Source organism: Lathamus discolor, chromosome 4 (genome assembly GCF_037157495.1).
Source record: "Lathamus discolor isolate bLatDis1 chromosome 4, bLatDis1.hap1, whole genome shotgun sequence".
Classification (NCBI taxonomy): Eukaryota; Metazoa; Chordata; class Aves; order Psittaciformes; family Psittacidae; genus Lathamus; species Lathamus discolor.
The window spans coordinates 44881584-44901609 of record NC_088887.1 but is presented as its reverse complement, the minus strand read 5'-3'; the positions used below and the strand labels follow the sequence as shown (position 1 = coordinate 44901609).

At 40.7% G+C, this 20026-nt stretch overlaps 1 protein-coding gene across 1 annotated transcript in view; it reads left to right on the top strand.

Moving 5' to 3' along the window:
* PTCHD1 (patched domain containing 1) overlaps positions 1-9280 on the top strand; it is a 40525-nt gene extending 31245 nt beyond the window's left edge. The window contains exon 3 of the mRNA XM_065677291.1: positions 1783-9280. Coding sequence (XP_065533363.1) covers positions 1783-3437 — 1655 coding nt within the window. The 3' untranslated portion in view covers positions 3438-9280. The remainder of the gene's footprint in view (positions 1-1782) is intronic.
* The last annotated feature ends 10746 nt before the right edge of the window (positions 9281-20026 follow it).

The window sequence follows — 20026 nt, the reverse complement described above, 5'->3', positions numbered from 1 at the left end:
TTTATAAAATACCCCATACCTATTTTTTTCAGCATTAACAGACTGACCAGCTCTGCCATCTGTTAAAATATAGATAGGATATTCCTTGCAGGAAGGGTGGAGTGAATCAGCTACAGCTTCCACTACAGTAAGAGGTACTGACCACAGAAGGGTTATTTTCACAAGTTAATTAAATGTTTAGCCTACATGATATATTTAAGAATAAACGTGATCACAGAATCACAGAATGGCTTGTGTTGGAAGGGACCTAAAAGATCATCTAGTTCCAGCCCCCCTAACATATCCTCTCTTTTTCTGGTTCTGCACAATACCTTATTAGTTTGGGGGTTTCTTTACTGATATTGTGGCAAAAGTGATAATCATCTACAGGCAGAGAGAACAGAGCCAACAGAGCAATTTCGGTACTCTGCAGACAGCCTGAAATTCTAAGAGATCTGTGAATTACCTTGACCTGCCTGACTGGAGCATCAGCTTCGAAAGTCCAGTGATTGCACTTTAGGGTCACCTGCAACTAATTTAGCATTTATAATTCTATCTAATGTTATCAGGGAATAGGTAAGAGCGAAACACTGTGGACTGGCTTTTGGGAATTTCTGGAGATAATGCAAGAGCAGACCAGAGAGGTAGCAAGGGGGCAGCAAAAACAGCAAAACAATAAGGAGGAGTAATTAAAAGACAGTAAGAAAGGTGGGATTAGATGGAAAGGAACTGTTAAGAAAAAATTAACATGATGTGAATTACTATGGGAAAATATTAGTGTCTTACATTTTAGGTGTGATGCAAAGACTGTACTTTTTTGTTCTTCTCTGTGTAAAATATCAAACTAGTTTTATCTCAGCCATTCTCACTTTATAGCTGGTCGATGGCTGCCTTCCCAGCCCAGGTCCACTATGAGAGAGCAGAGGTCTGTGTCCTCCAAATGCAAATCACAAAATAGAAACTGTAAAAGGAAGATGACCAATCAGGGATTAAAATAAACCCATGTACTTTTCCTGATTTACCTGCACTTTGGGGTTAAACACAGGATTCTAGGTCTGCAGGTTCATCTCCTTTCATGACTGCTATATCTGTTTTAAGAGTTAATTACAAAATATAGGAACTGCCAAGAAAAATAGATCTGTATTTGGTTTTACAAACCCTTAAATATAGTAAAGTAAGAAGACTAATGCCTTAAGCACTTCCATATCAGTTCTACCATTCTGCATCTTTAAAATAAATTTGTGCTTTTTTTAGTGTGTTCTGTTTCTAGGATTTCTTTTTCCTGATGGAAAATTTGTTTAGGAGGTGGAAAAATCAGTGACTGATTTAACTGACAATTTTCAGCTTATATGGAAATTTTATTTTTTACAGATTTTCCACAAAACAGCCAACTAATGCTCCGCTTCCAGCATAAGGCACTTCAAGGTTGTATTTCTTTGTTTTCACCACAGGTCATATCCCATCACCAGGAAAAACTAATTTCAAAGCATCTTCCATCGCAGGCACACCGAAATAATGAAGTGAAACAGCCAACCAGAAAAAGAATCCTTTTTCCTTAATCCATCAACCCTGCACCAGCGATGCAGAACTCTCCTCAAGCTCTGGCATTAAGGTTTGCTAGTCAGGTGGCAAATGCATTCCTGTGGCTTAGACCTCCATAATAATTTCTCTCTTCCGCAGGACGTTTGCTTCAAGCACTGGTAACAGCCAGCTGTGTCTTCTTTGAGTCTTTTAGCATGTCTGCGGTATGTTTTTCCACATTGATTTGAGTATTTTAAACACCCACTTTGTTCTCTATTGTAGGTCATGGTTTATATGGGACTTTTGAAATGTTGTCCTCCTGGAGGAAAACTAGAGAAGACCAACACGTAAAAGAGAGGACTGCAGCTGTATTTGCAGACTCCATGCTCTCGTTTTCTCTCACCACTGCCATGTACCTGGTCACTTTTGGAATAGGTGCCAGTCCCTTCACTAACATCGAAGCAGCCAGGATTTTCTGCTGCAATTCCTGTATTGCAATTTTCTTCAACTACCTCTATGTACTCTCCTTTTATGGTTCCAGCCTGGTGTTTACTGGCTACATAGAAAACAACTACCAGCATAGTATCTTCTGCAGAAAGGTACCAAAGCCAGAGGTATTGCAAGAGAAGCCTGCATGGTATAGGTTTCTTCTGACAGCCAGATTCAGCGAGGACACAGATGATTCAGAGGAAACAAACACTTATGAGAGTCATCTTTTGGTGTGGTTCCTGAAACGCTATTATTGTGACTGGATAACAAACACTTATGTCAAGCCTTTTGTAGTTCTCTTTTACCTTGTTTATATTTCCTTTGCCTTAATGGGCTACCTGCAGGTCAGTGAAGGGTCAGACCTGAGCAACATCGTAGCGACTGCGACACGGACCATTGAGTATACGACTGCCCAGCAGAAGTATTTCAGTAACTACAGCCCAGTGATTGGGTTCTACATCTATGAGTCGATCGAGTACTGGAATACCAGTGTCCAGGAGGATGTGCTGGAGTATACCAAGGGCTTTGTGAGGATATCTTGGTTTGAAAGCTACTTAAATTACCTTAGGAAACTCAACATATCTACTGGGTTGCCCAAGAAGAACTTCACTGATATGTTGAGGAACAACTTCCTGAAGACCCCTCAGTTTGCCCATTTTTCAGAGGATATCATCTTTTCCAAGAAGTACAACAACGAAGTTGATGTCGTGGCCTCCAGGATGTTCTTGGTGGCCAAGACAATGGAAACTAAGAGGGAAGAACTTTATGACCTCTTGGAGACCCTGAGGAAGCTCTCTCTCACCTCCAAGGTGAAATTCATTGTTTTCAATCCATCATTTGTGTACATGGATCGTTACGCTTCTTCAGTGGGAGCACCCTTACAAAACTCCTGCATTAGTGCTTTATTTCTGCTTTTCTTCTCTGCATTCCTCGTGGCAGACTCTCTGATCAATGTCTGGCTCACTCTAACTGTTGCCTCGGTTGAATTTGGAGTTATAGGTTTTATGACCTTGTGGAAAGTGGAACTAGATTGTATTTCTGTGTTGTGCTTAATTTACGGAATTAATTACACAATTGACAACTGTGCTCCACTGTTATCAACCTTTGTCCTGGGCAAAGAGTTCACAAGAACTAAATGGGTGAAAAATGCCCTGGAAGTGCATGGGGTAGCTATTTTGCAGAGCTACCTCTGCTATATTGTTGGTCTGATTCCTCTTGCAGCTGTGCCTTCAAATCTGACCCGTACACTGTTCAGGTGCTTGTTTTTGATAGCATTAGTCACCTTCTTTCACTGCTTTGCCATTTTACCTGTGATACTGACTTTCCTGCCACCGTCCAAAAAGAAGAGGAAAGAGAAGAAGAATCCTGAAAACCGTGAGGAAATAGAGTGTGTTGAAATGGTGGATATGGATAGCACCCGAGTGGTTGACCAAATTACAACAGTCTAACTTGTTTGTTTGTTGCTTTTTTTACACTAGGTCTTACTGAGGGGGAAAAAAAAAAAGGAATAAAAAAGAAACCAGTAGTGACTAAATATCTGAGGAGAGGAAGGGGTTTGGATGTTTTCCTTCCCCCCACCCCAAGCTAAATCCAGGAATATTCAAAATGATGGGAGAAATTAAAATTTATTTTTTTTTTTAAAGAGCTGGGGGGGTTGCACCTTGCTCAGCTCCTGTAACAGGTATTACGAGAGAATTTGCACACACATGCAAAGGGGGGGGGGTGAATTTCAGACACATAAAGTAAGATCTAATGAGAGAAGTTGGGTTCTTAAGCAGCTGTCTGCGTGGTCTGTACTGCAGATGCTGCAATTATTGTGGCTAAACCCAATCAGACTGAAAGGTCAACTGTCAAGGCTGAAGTAGCACTAAATGTTCGCTGGATGTAAAGGCTTTACAAACTTTCTGCACAGCAATAACTCAAGTCAGTGAGTCAGCTCTTATAGGTCTTAGCCATCACATTTAATTTTTCTTTTCTCCCCTAATTTAAACATTTATGCAAGACTGTGTAAAAGATAGCAAACTGTACTGGGAAAGAAGGCAGTACACAGCAACCAAATGCTTTCCAAACACTTTCATGTTAAAAATCACTTTTTTCTCCTAAAAATAACATTATTTAAAAATGTAAATCATCCCTTGTAACATTTTTAATCATGGTTTTATAGTGGTTTCTTTTTCTTATAAAAACAAAAAAGAACAAAAAAAACAGAAAAAAGAAAAAAATCCCAGTGACACTATCACTCTAGAAAAATATGTAATTTTATTTTATACATGTCTTGCTACTAGTTAAACATGTAATCTGCTTTACCAACTGTAATTTTGTTAGCACTCTACTAACACATGTGAGTATATCTAGCAGCAGACAGAAGATGGTGTACTGAATATTTCAGCACCGAAATCCATGACAAAAACCTCAAATACTAAAATGTCATCAAGAAAGTGAATGTTAGGGCTCTTCTAGTGAGAGCCTATTTCAGGCCATTCACTGGTAATGCACACTAAGAGGATTAGTGGGTAGTTTTGCATAATGTATAACTTAATCCCTTTATCTTCCTAGTACCTGTAAAGCAATAGACCTTGCAGCTATGGGCTCTTCCAAAAGACAGTCGACCATCAGAGTTGTATGGAAAACATCCAAGGTTGGGACTGCAGTTTAGCAACTGTTTAGCGCAAGTTTAACAACGTCTCCAAAGAGCCCATATCTAAGGGGCCTATTGAAAACATCACATCTGAGAGAAGGAAAAAAAAACAACCAAACAAACCAAAACTTATAAATATTGCATTACTGAATCTTTTTGGAGCCGTGAGTTCTAAACCAATAATTCTGTCAGCATCTGTGATGTGGAGTAATACAGATAAAGCAGCATCTCATTCCTCCTCCACCCTTAAGAGCAACAGGCTTATTACAGTAAGGTTTTATCATGAGGTTGAACCCCAGTGGGGTTACAGAAGCCAATTCTGTAGGTTTTGCTGAGAGTACTCCAACTATACATTGTTTGTCAAAACCCATTTGCAGAAAGCTGGCTGGTGGTCTCATGAATATACAATGTATGGACCATTGCTTTTTGGTTCAAGATGAATGTATTGCAACCTGACTCCTTTTTACAGCTCACCCAGAAAGTAAGCGCACTGGAAAAGTTTTCAGCAGTTGGCACAGTGTTTGCCTCAATGACAGCATCTGGAGTGTGAAGGGATATTGCAGGAGCCATGGGGCTCCGACCTCTGGGAGTGCTGTGGCTCAGGAGGCTGCCTGTGCCCCATGCAGTGATGAGCACATACCACAGGGTCACAAGCCCAGGGTATGCTTCATTGTATGAAACGTTAACATGCAATCCCAGTGATCCCCCAAACCACACTGTGCAAAACCCACAAATGCCACCTAGTGAATATTCATTTTCAAGCAAAGAGATACTTCTGAAGCTTCCTCCCTAGCAGAAAATAAGACAACCAGGTATTTTGTCCTGAAGCAACGTGTTACGCGCTGGTTAGCAAAGCAAGTCGGCGGTGCAGCTAGCAACGTTTATTTTCCCCTGGATAAGTCCCTTCTCTGACCAGAAGGAAAGGAAGCTGTGTCCAGGAACACACAGGCTCTTTGCTTGAACAAACAACATTTGCTGCTGGGAAGCTGTAATAACTTCAGCCTTGGCAGAAATCAGGCAGACACCTTGAAGACAGCCAAGTGAATGTGAGGCTACGGGAAAGATCTGTTTCCCCTGTTTTCTTTAGACACAGGCCTGGGGCTATGTTTTCCAGCCAAAAATCATTCCTTAAATAATACTTCACCATAGATTTTATGTTATAGTTATTATGTCATTTGAATAACAGTCACCTTATCTCCTGGCTGTCAACAGGCAGCTGCAGTGGCTTTTAAACTTCTGAGGGCATTAGCAAATTAGTTGAGAGTTACAGAGGAATCACAAAACGCTTTTGGCAGCAGCAATCTACTGGCTTGTGGGACAGCTGGAAATGGGAGATGTGTGAAAGAGGTTGTTTGTACGCTGCAGAGAGGAATACATGGCTAATGCTGATTTTACACCTCTGCTATCCCTGATGCTATCACTTGCAAACACCAGATGCAAAGATGGGTACCATAAACCTCTTTACATCTAATTGAAATGCATAGATAGGAGTTAAAGAGATGTCCAAAGACAAGCTTGTAGTTTCACAGATCTCATTAAATCTCAGCATGTGAGGCCTTCAGAGATCTTCGAGAAAGGTGATAAAACCAGTGATAAAGTTACTCCTCTGTCTCCAAACCTGTCACACAAAGGATGTGGAGGAACTCCTATGGCAAATTGCCACAGGGCATGCCTGGGAGTCCACAGAAGACAGGATGAGCAGACATGCAGCCCATTTCCTTGCCCCAAGGCAGAGCATGACATGTAAATCCTTTCTGAAGAATGTTTGTTCACCCCATTCCTAAAAATCTTTTTAAAGGCACATTCCTCCCCCCACTGCCATGTTACCCCATTGGTAACTAGTAAGTCATGCTGTTTGCCTTGTACTGGGAGGGGGAAGACAAGCTGTGCCTCTGCACAGGGAACAACAGGACAGGCAGGAGGCAGTCTGTGAAGCTTCCCCTAAGCATAGCCAAAAACAACCACCATACGTTTTTCACTGTGTTTCACCTCAAGCTGCCAGCCTACTCCCCACCTTCAGGCTTAGTGAGGTAAAGCCATGAAAAGGTCCAAGGCATAGTACTCAGCCCAGGTCTGTTTGATTTCTGCCTGAATCCTGATGTGTCTGAGCAATGCACCAAATACTCCTCTACAGGAGAGGCTCGAATACCTCAACACAAACCAGAAACGGCTTGTTCTCAAGGTTTCAGACTATGCTAAGCCACTTTGGCCTTCCTCCTCTTTGACTTTTTCCTCTGGAGCTATTATCTTCACCAAAGTCAATTGATCCTCACTGTGCCAGTTGATTAATAGGTGCAGATACTGTGCTCTGTCTCAGTCCAAAGCTCCCCCAGTGGCTAACTGTGCATAAGATTTTACCCTTACTGATGAACCTTCCTTTTGGAAGACTACCTAGGCTTAAACAGTTTTTTTTTTTGTCATACTCTTAAGTGGCTTTTTAGCCCAGGTATCACTGTGGGTTTATTTGCAATACAGATGACCCAATTTTTGTATAAATTCAGAGAGCAGAACAGAGTATTATACGCTGTCAGGCACTGATTAAAATCTAACAGCAGAAATTTAAGCTAAGGCTAACAAGACTATATAGGACTGTGGCTCACTGGGCACATGTATCTTCTACACACATTACAGTTTCCATACAGTAAGTTATAGTGTACAGTATATTTTTACTACAGGGTAAGCATAGGTAAAAAAAGAACAGCCTAAGTGCATATGATCATCAAGATCAGTCCAGTTTTCTTGTAACATAATTCCTAATGCTGTCTTAGCACAAGTTCATTTTTGATTTGCAAGTATTCTAATTGGAGGAAAAAAGAGCAAAAGGTTGATATAACTGGAATAACTGTGCTATAAAAATTAATTGATGAAGCCAGAATTTTCTGCCCAAGGCTTTACGTGAAAGTTCTAGTTAGATTAAAATTAGAACTGTGAAGGTTGAGAAAAAGCTATCTGGCAAAGAAAAAGAACTTCTTTTCCAAAGAGAACCAAACACATTTATCATGGTCAACTGCATGACCCTGGAGGGAAAACAGTACCTGAGGTTACATTGAGCCACATGAGGATTCACATCTGCTCCCAGAAGCTTTCTGAGCCAGAGCTGACTTCAGGTAAAATGTGTACTATAAATTGAAAGGTGCACTTTTAAATGCTATTCTCTAGGCTGACTGTCCTGTGAGCTTGCAAATCCCACCTCAGCCAACACCTTGTTTATTTTTATTCCAAGAGAAAAACAAATCAGAGTGGCAGCACAACTGGGCACAGTTCAGTCGAGTCAGAAGGAAGACTCTGCCTTCCCTTGGAAACAGTGAGAAAGACAGAAACAGCTCTTTAGAAGTGGGCTTTGTGGGAGAATTGGTTGCTTCAAAACTTAGCAAGCTGGTGTTTTGCTCAATTGTTAACTTCTGAAGTTCAAGGAGGTGCAGGGAAGTGAAGCAGGGTTAACAGGAGTTAGCCTGGAGTTCGCTGTGGACCCCCAGTTACAGTAGCTACTCTTGTGTGCCTGAGAGTGCAGAAGGGCAGGGACAGCTATGCTGTGTGGGCATGGGAGATGCCAGACCAGCCACTGCAGCAGGGTCCTTTGCCATGTCACTGTCCCACAGTCCAGCCTGGCAGCAATCAGGGCATGAGCAGCCAGCAGGGTGCAGGAGCTCCGGAGCACACACAGATAGCTCCTCATATGCCTCATGTTATGACAATGGTGCTGGGTTTTGCTGAACCAGAGCATGCATGGTAATGCACAAGCCCCATGGGAAGACACTTTTTGGAAGACCCTGGTCAGAAAGGATTACCCACAGTTTTTCCCCCCCTGGCCTCTATGGGTGTTAAAACCCTGATACATACAAACCAAGTTGTACAATTAGCTATGTAGGGGCAAAGTATTTCTTCCCTGCATTTATCACTGAAGCTACTTGTCATTTATTTTCTTATAAATATTTAAAAATAAGTAAGCCTTCCTGGGGTACACACAAGTGCGATAAGAAGGGGGCACAGAGGGAAGAGAGCCCCTTCTCCTCCTCAAAGGTGGGCAGTATCTTCCACCCATAGGCCAGGCACCACACCATCACCGCAGGGCACCCCCAGGGGTCCCAGCCCAGTGCAGATGCAGGGAAACCTTATCTCCCTTCACCCCCTCCCCAATCTCATTAGAGAGCAGGGAGGAGCTCTAGCTCCAAACTGGGGGGGTGTTTAGAGAAAGACATGGCAAAAGCATCCCAGGAAGGAATTCAAACACATATTCCTGCCCATGGTGCATAGGTTGGGGCAGAGCAGCATGCCCCAGCATGCCACCACTCACCTTACCATGGTCCTGGCACAGCTTCCTGCCTGGAGAGAGGGCACCTCAGCATCACCTGTGGCTGCCTGGGGCAGCCGCTTCTCAGGCAAGAGATGGTCTGATGTCATTGGCGTTCTGCAAGTCATCATCCTTTTTTAATTTGGGAAAAGGAAAAATATCAGCATAAATAATTCTAGATTATTTAAGATCCAAGAAGTCTTAATCTGTGCGTCAAATAAATGGCTTGCAAGATGTCAGGGGTTTTTGTTTGGGTTTTTTTAACCTATTTTTACTATTTTTGTATTAATTTAGACAAAAAATTGTATAATGAATCTCAATGTATAGCATAAGCCTAAAATAAAACGGCTGTCTCTCTCTTTGCTTCTTGTGCTCCCAAACTGCTATACAAGTCCCATGCCATCACCAACCTAACAAACTGATTTGCCTGGCCTAATCCAAATAATCAATCTATGCACCCACATCAGAGAGGGGTGGTGGAGCAGCTCAGGGGCAGCAGCATCCCCAAGACAAAGGGTGCCCTTCTTTTTCAGTACTCCCTCTTGTCCTGGGCTGCATAATGCTCAGCAGCAAGCACAGGGAAAATGCATTCACTTGACATCTATTCATTTCCATGTCAGTGGGATCCGAACCCTTTTTGCAGGGAGTTCCTAGCTAATCCAGCTAGGAAACTCAACCCAAGCAGGCAACCAACATATAAGATAAAATCTCAAACGGATTTGATCAAAAGTTTAGGGTTATCTGCTCAAACAAGAACTAGACCTACTGAGATCTGGTAGGTAGACCTAAAGTATTACTATTAAACAGAATACTTACTATTAAAAGTTTTCATATCAACACCTTAGCATCCACAAACTTAGGAAACCACATCATCACTGAGAGACCTACCCCCTTACTCCCCGCAGAACCACAGCCGCTGCCCCAGGATCTTCCCATAACAGTGATCTATCATACTCTTCCCACATCCAGGTAGACCACACATTTACACTTTTTTGCCATATTTTGAAGGAGAGCAGCAACCCTGAACCAACTGGCTCAATGAAGAAGCAAACCACCATGGCTAAAGCTAAGGGTGATATTTACAGCTACTCTGTTACACCTGGTTGCAGCAATTAAATAAGCAGTTTACTGTAAAAAGCAGGTGAGCCAGACCAAAACATAGTCACTGCAAGCAGCAGCATGCCTGAGAGCTAATGGGGTTCTACCTGCCAAGGGCTTTTGACCACTTTAGTTTAGTGGGAAGTTTGGTTCTGCAATCTAAAGGTGACTCCTGTCACCTGTTACAGGTCCTGGCCTTGTCTTTTCCAGTCATTCTTTCTTGTGTTGCCTTAAATTCAGGATCCACAAGCACTGTTGGCAAAAATTCTGGCTGACACAGAAAATGAAATTACATCCATTTTCTAATTGCTAATCTAATGTAAGAGACGCTACATCTAAGCACCGCACTGGAACTAAGAGGGCAAAACTCCCATACAAGACTGGTGTGCCTCATTTGTCTGTGTTAGCAAGAGCTCCTTCACACAGTTCTCCATAGATCTAATTTACAAAAATCAGGCTATTCAAATGTTTAATCAGTATATTTTATTCTGAAAAATCATCATTATGTGTATCTTCAAATTAGAGGCATGTTAAGTCTAATTTTTTAGGTTACCGAGAAATACAGTTGAGCCCAACAAACATTCACAAATGAGATGTCTGAATTCCATGTGTACTTCTTACACTGCCGCATACAAATCAGAATATTCCAAAATACCACATTTCATTATTTGTACCACTAATTTGCACACAGAAACTAAGCAGGATTACAGACTCAAAACAGTGATGTGTGCTTATGTTTACATTCACTGTAATTATCACTTGAAGGTATAAAGATTAATGAATTTACTGAGGAGAACAGGATTTGTTTTGCTGACTTCAGCTTGCTGGCAGAGAATAACTGAAATACATGCCAAGCAGCTATCTAGAAAGAACTGGGGAATAAGACATCTAACAGTCCATCAGCAGAACAAAAGTTCACTTAAAAATTTATACATATGAGAAATGTAAGGATTATGTTAAAGACATTTGTAGCTGGGTATCAAGACTATATGTGATAGAGTACATTATAAATAAATGCAGAATATTTTACTCTGATTCTCTTTGCCCACACTCAGTCCCCTTAAATATGCTCTATTCTGTGAGCAGGCATACTTTCTAGTAAGACTGACACTTGTCTTCCTGGAAATTGCCAAGTTGCGCAGGTGAAGTTTGCTGGAAACAAAATTTTAAATGTATACAAACAAATTGATGCCAGAAAACACAATTTGCAGAAAACATGCCTTCACATACTGATTATATTTCATAATAAGCAATCTGTTCACTGATGCTACAAGTAAAAATGATTTCCTATTTGTCATCTATATTCAGAAAAATGAGATGCCCCACTAATGTATATATAGTACGTACACCCCCACACCAATTATGTATATTTTATACGCCCAGCTCAAGTTGGCTCCATATAAAGAGGAGGAAAAGCCAACCCAGCAACATAGTTGAAAGCTAGTAGGAAGAATAGTTTAGCTGTCCTGAAATTAGTAATGATTCAGCAGGGGAGGAGCGACAGAGAAGTTGATGAGGAGTTTAGGAATAAAGAAGCTAGCTGCAGAAATGCAAAGCTGTTAGAAAGGGAAATACTCAGGTTTTATTGTGTCAGGCAGATGGGAGAGTAATGATATAAAAACTTCAGAGTTGCAAAGGCAAGGAAGGGCTAAGGTAGAACAAGGGGTGAGCAAAATTATATGTGCATATGGAAGATTTGCAGCTGCACCGTATGTGAAGGCTGTCTAATAAAAGACAGAGTCTGTCCATATATGGAAAATAAAAATTCACAGCTGCCTAATTATATGAATTCAGATATAGATTCAGTACCTCATTGCTTTGGAATAAAAGGTGGGTATCATTCATAATCTAATCTGGAGCCCAGAACTGAAGACTTTAGCCTGATATATATATGATATCATACAGAAAAAGAGATCAGTCAAATGGATTCTGGCTCGTAACTTACTGAAAAATAACAAATGGGCCCTCACTTTTTTATTGCAACTCTTACCTAGAGAAAAGCAGCTGACTTTTAACGCTTCTGAAATAGCCATATGTTCTGATAAAATGCTCATATGTTGGAGGGATTCATTTTCTTTTCTTTTGAAGATGAGATCAGTTTTCTTTCTGGACAAAGTGAGCCCTCAGGCATTTTACCTACAGTGAGAAGTGGGAAATGCTGGCTCTTTTAAAGTGATTCCTGAGTCAAGAACATCTGCAATTGAATTCCTCTCTTTTCTTTCCTCTCAGTGTGCTATTGCAAACTGCTCCAGACTTGCCTATTGACAGTTTTACCAATCAGTGTACCTTATCCCTGGCTTCAAGAGAGGTGGGATTCTGCTGAGCCTCTCCTGGTGCTGGCTCCAGGGGCAGTAGCCACGTTACAATTCCACAATTATTCCTATTCATTAGCCCCTCTGATGGGAGTCATTTCTGGCAATAGTTTGGATCTTACTGCAGCAGCTATCACAGGAAAGCCAGCAACATTTTGCTGCTCTGACATGCCTCTGGCATATACAAGTGACATAGCATATATTATTACATCTAGAAAGGAGAAGCATTCAAAGCTCAGTGTCAGGGCATTATATTATACTTAATATCACCATCTCTGTGGATGTTATACAGCAGATTTATAATACCAAAGTTGCAAAAATAGGGAAAGTAAGGAGAGTGAGAGAGAGAATACCATTTAAACACTTCAGCACTGTCCAAACCTCTCCATCAAAGGAAGAGTTGTTGCCTTGCAGTCAGTGGTGACACCAAGCCTGAAGAATCTAATTTTCAGGAAAAAGGTTAAAAGAACTGGCTTAGAAAGGGGAAATCTGGAGCAGATGTGTGACTTCAGAATTCAGAATTATGGAAAGGATTTCCTTTTTTTTGCCCAGTGTGTGCTTCAAAAGCCAAGATCTCAGAATACAAAACATTTGAACTGAAAAGCAAATAATAAATTTATGGAGAACATTTCACAGGTAAAAATAAAAAATACATATTGGAAACTGGAAAGTCAAGGGAGACAAAAAGCTGACTCAGGTGAGAAATGCCTTAATTTATTGTAGATAACTCCATAAAAACCTGCACAGAAAATCTCCCAAATGTACTCACAGCCCTGGAGAGCTCTTCAGGTGGTCTGTTCCAGCAACGGGCTGAAAATAAGGTAAGAGTTTTAAATTATTGACAGCTGTGAGAAACAGATATAAACTGAGAAACTTGGGTAAGGGAGAAATGGGGGGGAAAAAAAAGATGGGAAAAGTACTTTAATGATGTACTCTTTGTGTACATCAGCACCTCTCCACAGACATCACAGGAGTTATAGCTAGGATCATTTGTTTAAAGCACTGCCCATCACATTCCAGGTAACTGTTTTCCTCTTCCCCTTGAAGCCAAAGGCTGAGTTTTGTTTTGTCAGTTCATATTCTAAAGCCAGACAGTCCCTCTGACACTACCTGAGTGACTGAGGACCCAGGACACAGAGGCAAGCACGGACCAGCATGGTTACAATGGGAAACAACCCATACCTGAGCTACTGCAGGGCAAAGCTTTGTTAGTCCTTCATCAAAAAGCAGTGCTAAAGAGGGCATTCATATTTTTAATTCTTTAAAAGCTTACAAGAATGATCGGCCTCTGTGGTGTTCTGTAGATGTGCTAAGATGTACATGTGCTCTGGATGCCATCCAGGCATATTTATGCTTGCGCTTTTCCAGTGCTTGGTAGCCTTCAGCCTTTGGCTTTATGCCATGCAGCTCTTCTGAGATTCATATTGCAGGCTTTGTTGAGACAACTGTTTGGTGAAAGAGACTTTGTTTAGATCAAACAAATCTTTTTAAATATGAACTGTTGCATTCACACCAGAAGGTTTTACGCACCTGCCATCTCTATCCTCTGTTAGTACCTTTGGAAATGAAGGTGGCCACAGCAGGAAGAAGAGAATTGGAAAGCAAGTGAAAGAAAGTCCCATTATTTTTGCTAAGTGGCAGCTGATTTTATGAGGCTCAATTACCAGTGATTTTATGAGGCTCATTTTCCACTACCGAATTTTGAAAGGGGCTCAATATTCCACTATTAAGCCAGGAGGAGCTATGGGGTTTCAGTATAATCCAAACAGAACATAACAGCTGGCTTCAAAACATGCTGCCCAGTGGAAATAAAATGCTGGAAGGAAGAGGAGAGGAGGATAGGGTTGTTGGATTTGAGATTGTCAGCAGAAAATAATGGGATTTCTTTAAAAAGTTTGCATTTTTACCTTTGTTCTGATAGGAAAGTCTTACTGAGTCTGACAAATTTAAAGCATATGAAAACATTTACAAGAACTTCTGTGCAGGAGGAGAGAGGCAGAAAGTGAGCTGAGAAAATGTATCTTTTCTGACTTACTTCTTTAATGTGTCAACCTTGTCACAGAGCCAGGTAACAGCAGTATGCCCAGTATCAAATCAGTAGGGTACCTGTGCTTGGATACAATCGTTTTATAGAACAGTAAAGTGGTAAATAGTTCCCCAGTAAGGCAGATAATCACCAACCTTATTTCAAAATGCTGCCAAAGGGAAGGAAGGTATTGAGGTATTGAGCTCTAAATCCATCAGCCGGGATCAAATGAACTGCAAGTGAGCAGCACTTTACAGGAAAGCAATAGGAAATGCAAACAATAGCAAAAAACAGATTTGAATGCAGAATCAGCTAAACATTACCATAAAACCTCCTGATCGAGGCAAAATAAAGTCAGGCAAAGATCATCAAAGTCCAGAACCCCTCTACAGTTTTTAACTTCTTGGTATGGTTTATGTGTAATGTCACCAGTTCCCTGGAGCTCACACACAGTTCAAATCCATAATTGTTTCTTTAGACATAGTTCCCATTAATATATATTAAGTCAGCCAGTAAGCAAATATAAACTATACTTAGGTAGCCAATCATTGATCTCAAGTAGTCAAGGATCATCCTTTACGGCTATCCACATTCCTAAAATGCATATCAAATACATGTATTTCACAGAAAAATGGAAAAAAATCTATACAAATTCTAATCTACCTGAAAAAAAAACAGTTTGCTTTAACTAGGCCAAACAAAATACAAAAATTGTGCCCAGCAAATATTTTTATAAGCTATAAGTGTGAAGCTAAAGTAGCTCTATTCAAGCCTTCTGAAGAGAATTAGAGAGAATGAATGTGAAAAAGCACATGGAGTACAATTTAAAGAAGCACCAAGCAAATCATGACCAGAGTATATCTATAAAACCTTGGCAGTTGACCTTCACTGGGTGAGAATGGTGAGTGGTTTGGAGAATCAGCATTTCATCAAGTGGTATATTTTTACCCTTATCAAAATATGACCCAGCGCTTCAGGTAAAAACTGATCATGCGAGGTTTGTCCATTTGCCTGCTCTCAGTGAGCGTGAAAAAAAATTGTATTCCTAAATGAACTGTGATCTCTGCCAACTTTGATTACTTCAGATATATTTCTGTAACTGCTAAGGGGAAGAAAATCAGAAATAAAAGTGCTCTAAACCTTTAATACCTTTTATTTTGTTGAGAATCTATCCTGCCCCTCCCATCAGCTTATTCTGCTATGCCAAACCTCTCTTATGAAATTCCCCAATTTTGGCCAATTGGCTCAAGAACTCCCCTAATATGCTTTTGCAATTGTAAGCACTCAGGGGTTCCACTAAAAGGGTGGCTGGATGCAGCTTCAGGATTAATTGTATCCTATGAGTTATAGAATTATGCACCAACAGCTAAAAGGACACAATTACGAGGTGAACTATTGTGACACACACTGTGTAATGTCATACAATCAAATGCAATGTTTAGTAAACATGAACTTCTTTGTCATTTTGTATTTATTTATACAGGTTTAAAAAAAAATAAAGCACACATTTAAAAATATCCCTTTCTCCATTGTGTCTCTGCAGCATATGCAACTTCTGATGGGTAGGCAATGACTCGGTCAGTGCTTGGGGGAACTAGGTGATGAGTAGCGAAGAATACGCAGTGCCTGTTTCATTGAATTACACCTGCAAAGAGAGGACTACAGCTTTTCAGAGAGAGGGGAAGAGAAAAGGAACAACTTACCAGGGGTTAGGTAGGTGGGAAAACCAAATTTCTGCAGAAGTAGGACCCTTAACTAGGTCACTGCTTAAAGTACTGCATTTTTCCAGCAATGTGTTTACGGCCCATTGTGCCAGTAATGAACTGCTAAAGGGTTACTAATGCCTGGGCTCTCTTCTCAGCCACAAAGCTGGAGGGAAAAGGAAAAGGGAAAAAAGTCTTCCAAGTGTGTTTGGAGATCAAGAAAGCTCCAGCATGCCCTAAAAACAGCTAGGTGATGCTCAGCTCTGCAGAAAACCAGGCCTCTGCCAGTTTGCCCAAGGATCCACAGATTGTCCCACCAAGTCTCCATAACGTGCAAAGGGACTGCTCTGCAGACCTCTAGCAGGACTATCCCCTTCTTCTCTGGGGGTGACAATGCACATTTCCAGACAGCTCTGTCTTTCTTCAGAGAAGGATTTTCCTAGCACCTTGCCTTCCCACACTGTCATCCTCCTTCTCTCTCCTCATTTATTCTCATCCTCATTTAGCTCACAGAAGATACTCCAGTGCAAAAAGGTGATCTCAGCCCATTCCTCTCCAGTCTAAGCCAACACAACTTCCACTGGCACAGGAAAGCAATCTGTAACTCTGGCAAAATGAGCAACTTTCTGCTTTCCTCACTAAACCACAGTAACAGAGAAAGATGATCTAACCATTGATATCCAAAATGCTGCTGAGCAAGGAAGGGGCAAAATGCTACCCAGTTTTACAAAAAGTTTGCTGTGAGTCAAGTGTAATTAAAATGAGTGCTAGAATTAAATCATATGTGGAGGGGTTATATCATTATTTTTTCCAGTGGTTACAGAATCATAGTCTTTTTTTGTTGTAGCAGTCTTGGCCTGTGCTTTGTACACGAAGCAATTAGAGTGTGAAATGGCACTATTTGGGGGGGAAGGTGGGGAAGTGATTATGAGATTTGTCTTCAAATCCCAGAATCAATGTGGCACAATAGGAATTATCACATCAAATTTCAACTCCATCTCTGTACTCTATCACTACACATTTGCACTGTGTATGTGTGTACGTATGTATTTTGCAAGCTCAATGTTATCCTTAGCAGACACAAGAAAGGGCAATCCCACGTGGGCTGTCCAGGGCCAGCTCTATTCAACTTTTTCACTACTACTATCATGGATAGTGGAAGGGTGACTATATTAATAAAATGTTGTCTGTATAAGTCAGGAAGGACTGCAGAATTGCAAAAGTTGAGAACAGAAATCAAAATGCACTTGACCCATTGGAACAATGATGTGAAATCAACAATAAGAAATTTAGAAAAAGGCGAATCATTAGGAGAAAGAGAAATCAGTGGTGCAAACACAAGATGTGGAAAAACTGGTTAAACAGCAACTCTGCAGAAGAGTATCTGAGGTTGCACTTGGTCACTGCTTCACTGTGAGTAAAACCTGGCAATGCTACAAAGCCACCACACCTAATTCTTACCCAACTTACTAAAAGAATAACATACAGAAGAAGACATGGAAGACATACTCTTTTTCCTGTTCTCCTTGGAGCTGATGATTCTTCAGCTGAACACTGTGGGCATGATGCTTGGAAAGAGCACCGAATTCAATAAGAATAAGGCATCAGGAAAATGCACCTGCTGCAGGAAAGCCTACTTAAGTCTAGGAGAGGTGAATTTGGGGAGGATCACAGTAACTCTTTTCTGTATGAAAAGAATATATAAGGACAGGTACCAAATGTTTCCCCCTGAAGGTGGGACAAGACAAAATCAGCTTAACTTGCAGCAAATTTAATTCAATTTACATACCCTGATTCCAAGAATAGGCATGCACTGGGAATATGCTGCCTAGGCTTTCTGTGGAGCCATCTTTAGCAGGTTTTAAAGAACAGGTTACACACACACAAAAAAAAAAAAAATGCTTGAAACAACCTAGATACTGATTCAGCCCTTTTTCCACAAGAATGCAGGTTTTTCCAGCCCAAATATGGTATAGCGATTTAGGTTGCCCCAAGACGTCCATTTAAATTGGCTCAGATTGGGTATTCAGAAACAGAGGCACCTAGAATTGCTTGTCATATTACTTAATGGAAAAGCTGGATTCTTGGCCTATACAGGCTGGGATGTGTTCGGAAAAAATGGGAGATTTATGTATCTGTAGCTAATACTTTTAAGTATGGCAATCTAAAAATTTGTAGCAATTTAGCCACAAGTAAGTGGAAAAAATGTGATGTCTTCAACTGTTTTCTGATGCACTTTAATATGTAGCTGTGAAATTCAAGCTATTTGGCTCACAGGAAAAACTCTGCCATAAAACATTCAGTAAGGATGGTCCAGGAAGAACAGAATAAGAGCAGAAGAGACAAATTCATTTGGTGGCTAGTCAACCATTTGAAGTTTAGGAGAAGAGAAATACCAGGCTAAAGACTTTCTTAATTTCTTTCTTGCAAATCAGTCTTTCGGTGTTTAATGAGTTCCTATCAGTCTATGCAAATAATTCACAATGAATAATTTATCTGAAGATTTTTTTCTGTTTGTGGGATATCTAAAAGCAAATTGGTTTCCTCTCACATATTCATTATTCCAAGTTAGCACAGCTTCAGGTGAGTGTGTTTTCACTGCAATTGCTTTGGTCCACATTTGAGTATTCATACCACCTGCCTCAGGCAAGTGTCCCACCAGATTCCTCTTATCCTCAGTGCAAAGATTCCTTTCTGCTTCCAACAGGCTCTGCAGGATCTCTCTCTCCACCAATGCAGTGTAGTGTGCTAACCTCAAATTTGAGTATCTGAACTAGATGTGAGCATCTGGATTAAGTAGGCCAGTGGGAATTACTGCCAGAGCTAAACTAGGGACCCTCTTGGGGTCCCACTTTCTTACTTAGCTGGCTGAAGAGAAGCAAGGTTAACCAGAGAAATAGAAGAAGCACTCCTCAGGCATCCCATTTCTGCCTTTTATCTCTCCTATATCTTCCATAGTTTTGGCTGAACTGTTCCCATTCACCGTGATCACAGTCATAGAATCACTTAGGTTGGTAAAAGCCTTTAAGATCATTGAGTCCAGCAGTGCATTTTATATATGCTAAAACTTGTTGCACACAGGTGCAACAGGAAAAGGAATAGGACCTTAGTCTCAAATCTCATTTTAATAGTTCCTACCTAGAAGAAATTACAACTGTACTGGAAGTGTCCCCCATTTCAGATCAACAAGGATGGTAGGGGATAGTACATGGGTCAACAGGAACAACTCTCGTTCTGCTTCTTGGAACAAAGAATTAATGCATGTATTGAGAACTTTCAATTCACCTCTGTCATGAAATTTTGGGATGCCAGACAGAACAGCTAACACAGCAGGCATTGTTTCTGTCGTGTAACACACTGAGGATGCCAAATGATGTCAGAGAACTGTCAAGGCCTTCAGTAAGCAAATTTTGAAGAGAAAGGAAAACTTAAACAGGACTACAGTTATTTTTCCAGATGTACTCAACTCTTTAGATGATTGCATTACATGGAGACAGTTCTATAAATTTCCCTGTGACTTCAGTTGAGACAATTAAGGGGTTCAGTAATAGAACACTATGAAGTGTTTGTGTTGCAAGCAGCACTTGATAGAAAGACCAACTGTATTAGATGTTTAATGTGCTCAGCTCCATCAAAAGCAATCTTTAAGCATGTCTTTTTATAATGTTTTCAGAATGGAGAATATCATAGGCACCACAGCATTCAGTTTTACAGAATCATCTTCCCTCACAAGCCCACCTCATACTTCCTCTTTCACCATTTCAAACTGCTAGAGAAAGTCATTCAAAGTTATCAAGAACACGCTATTCACAAGTGGAAAGGCTGATTCTCTTTACTGCAAAAGACAGGCCATCTAAAACTGTTGACTGTTTGTGGCTCACCTATTAATGTGAAAGTGGGAGAGCTTAAACAGTGGAAATAAAATGGAGCAAATGGAAGAACAGAAAACATGCAAAGAAAGAAAAGATA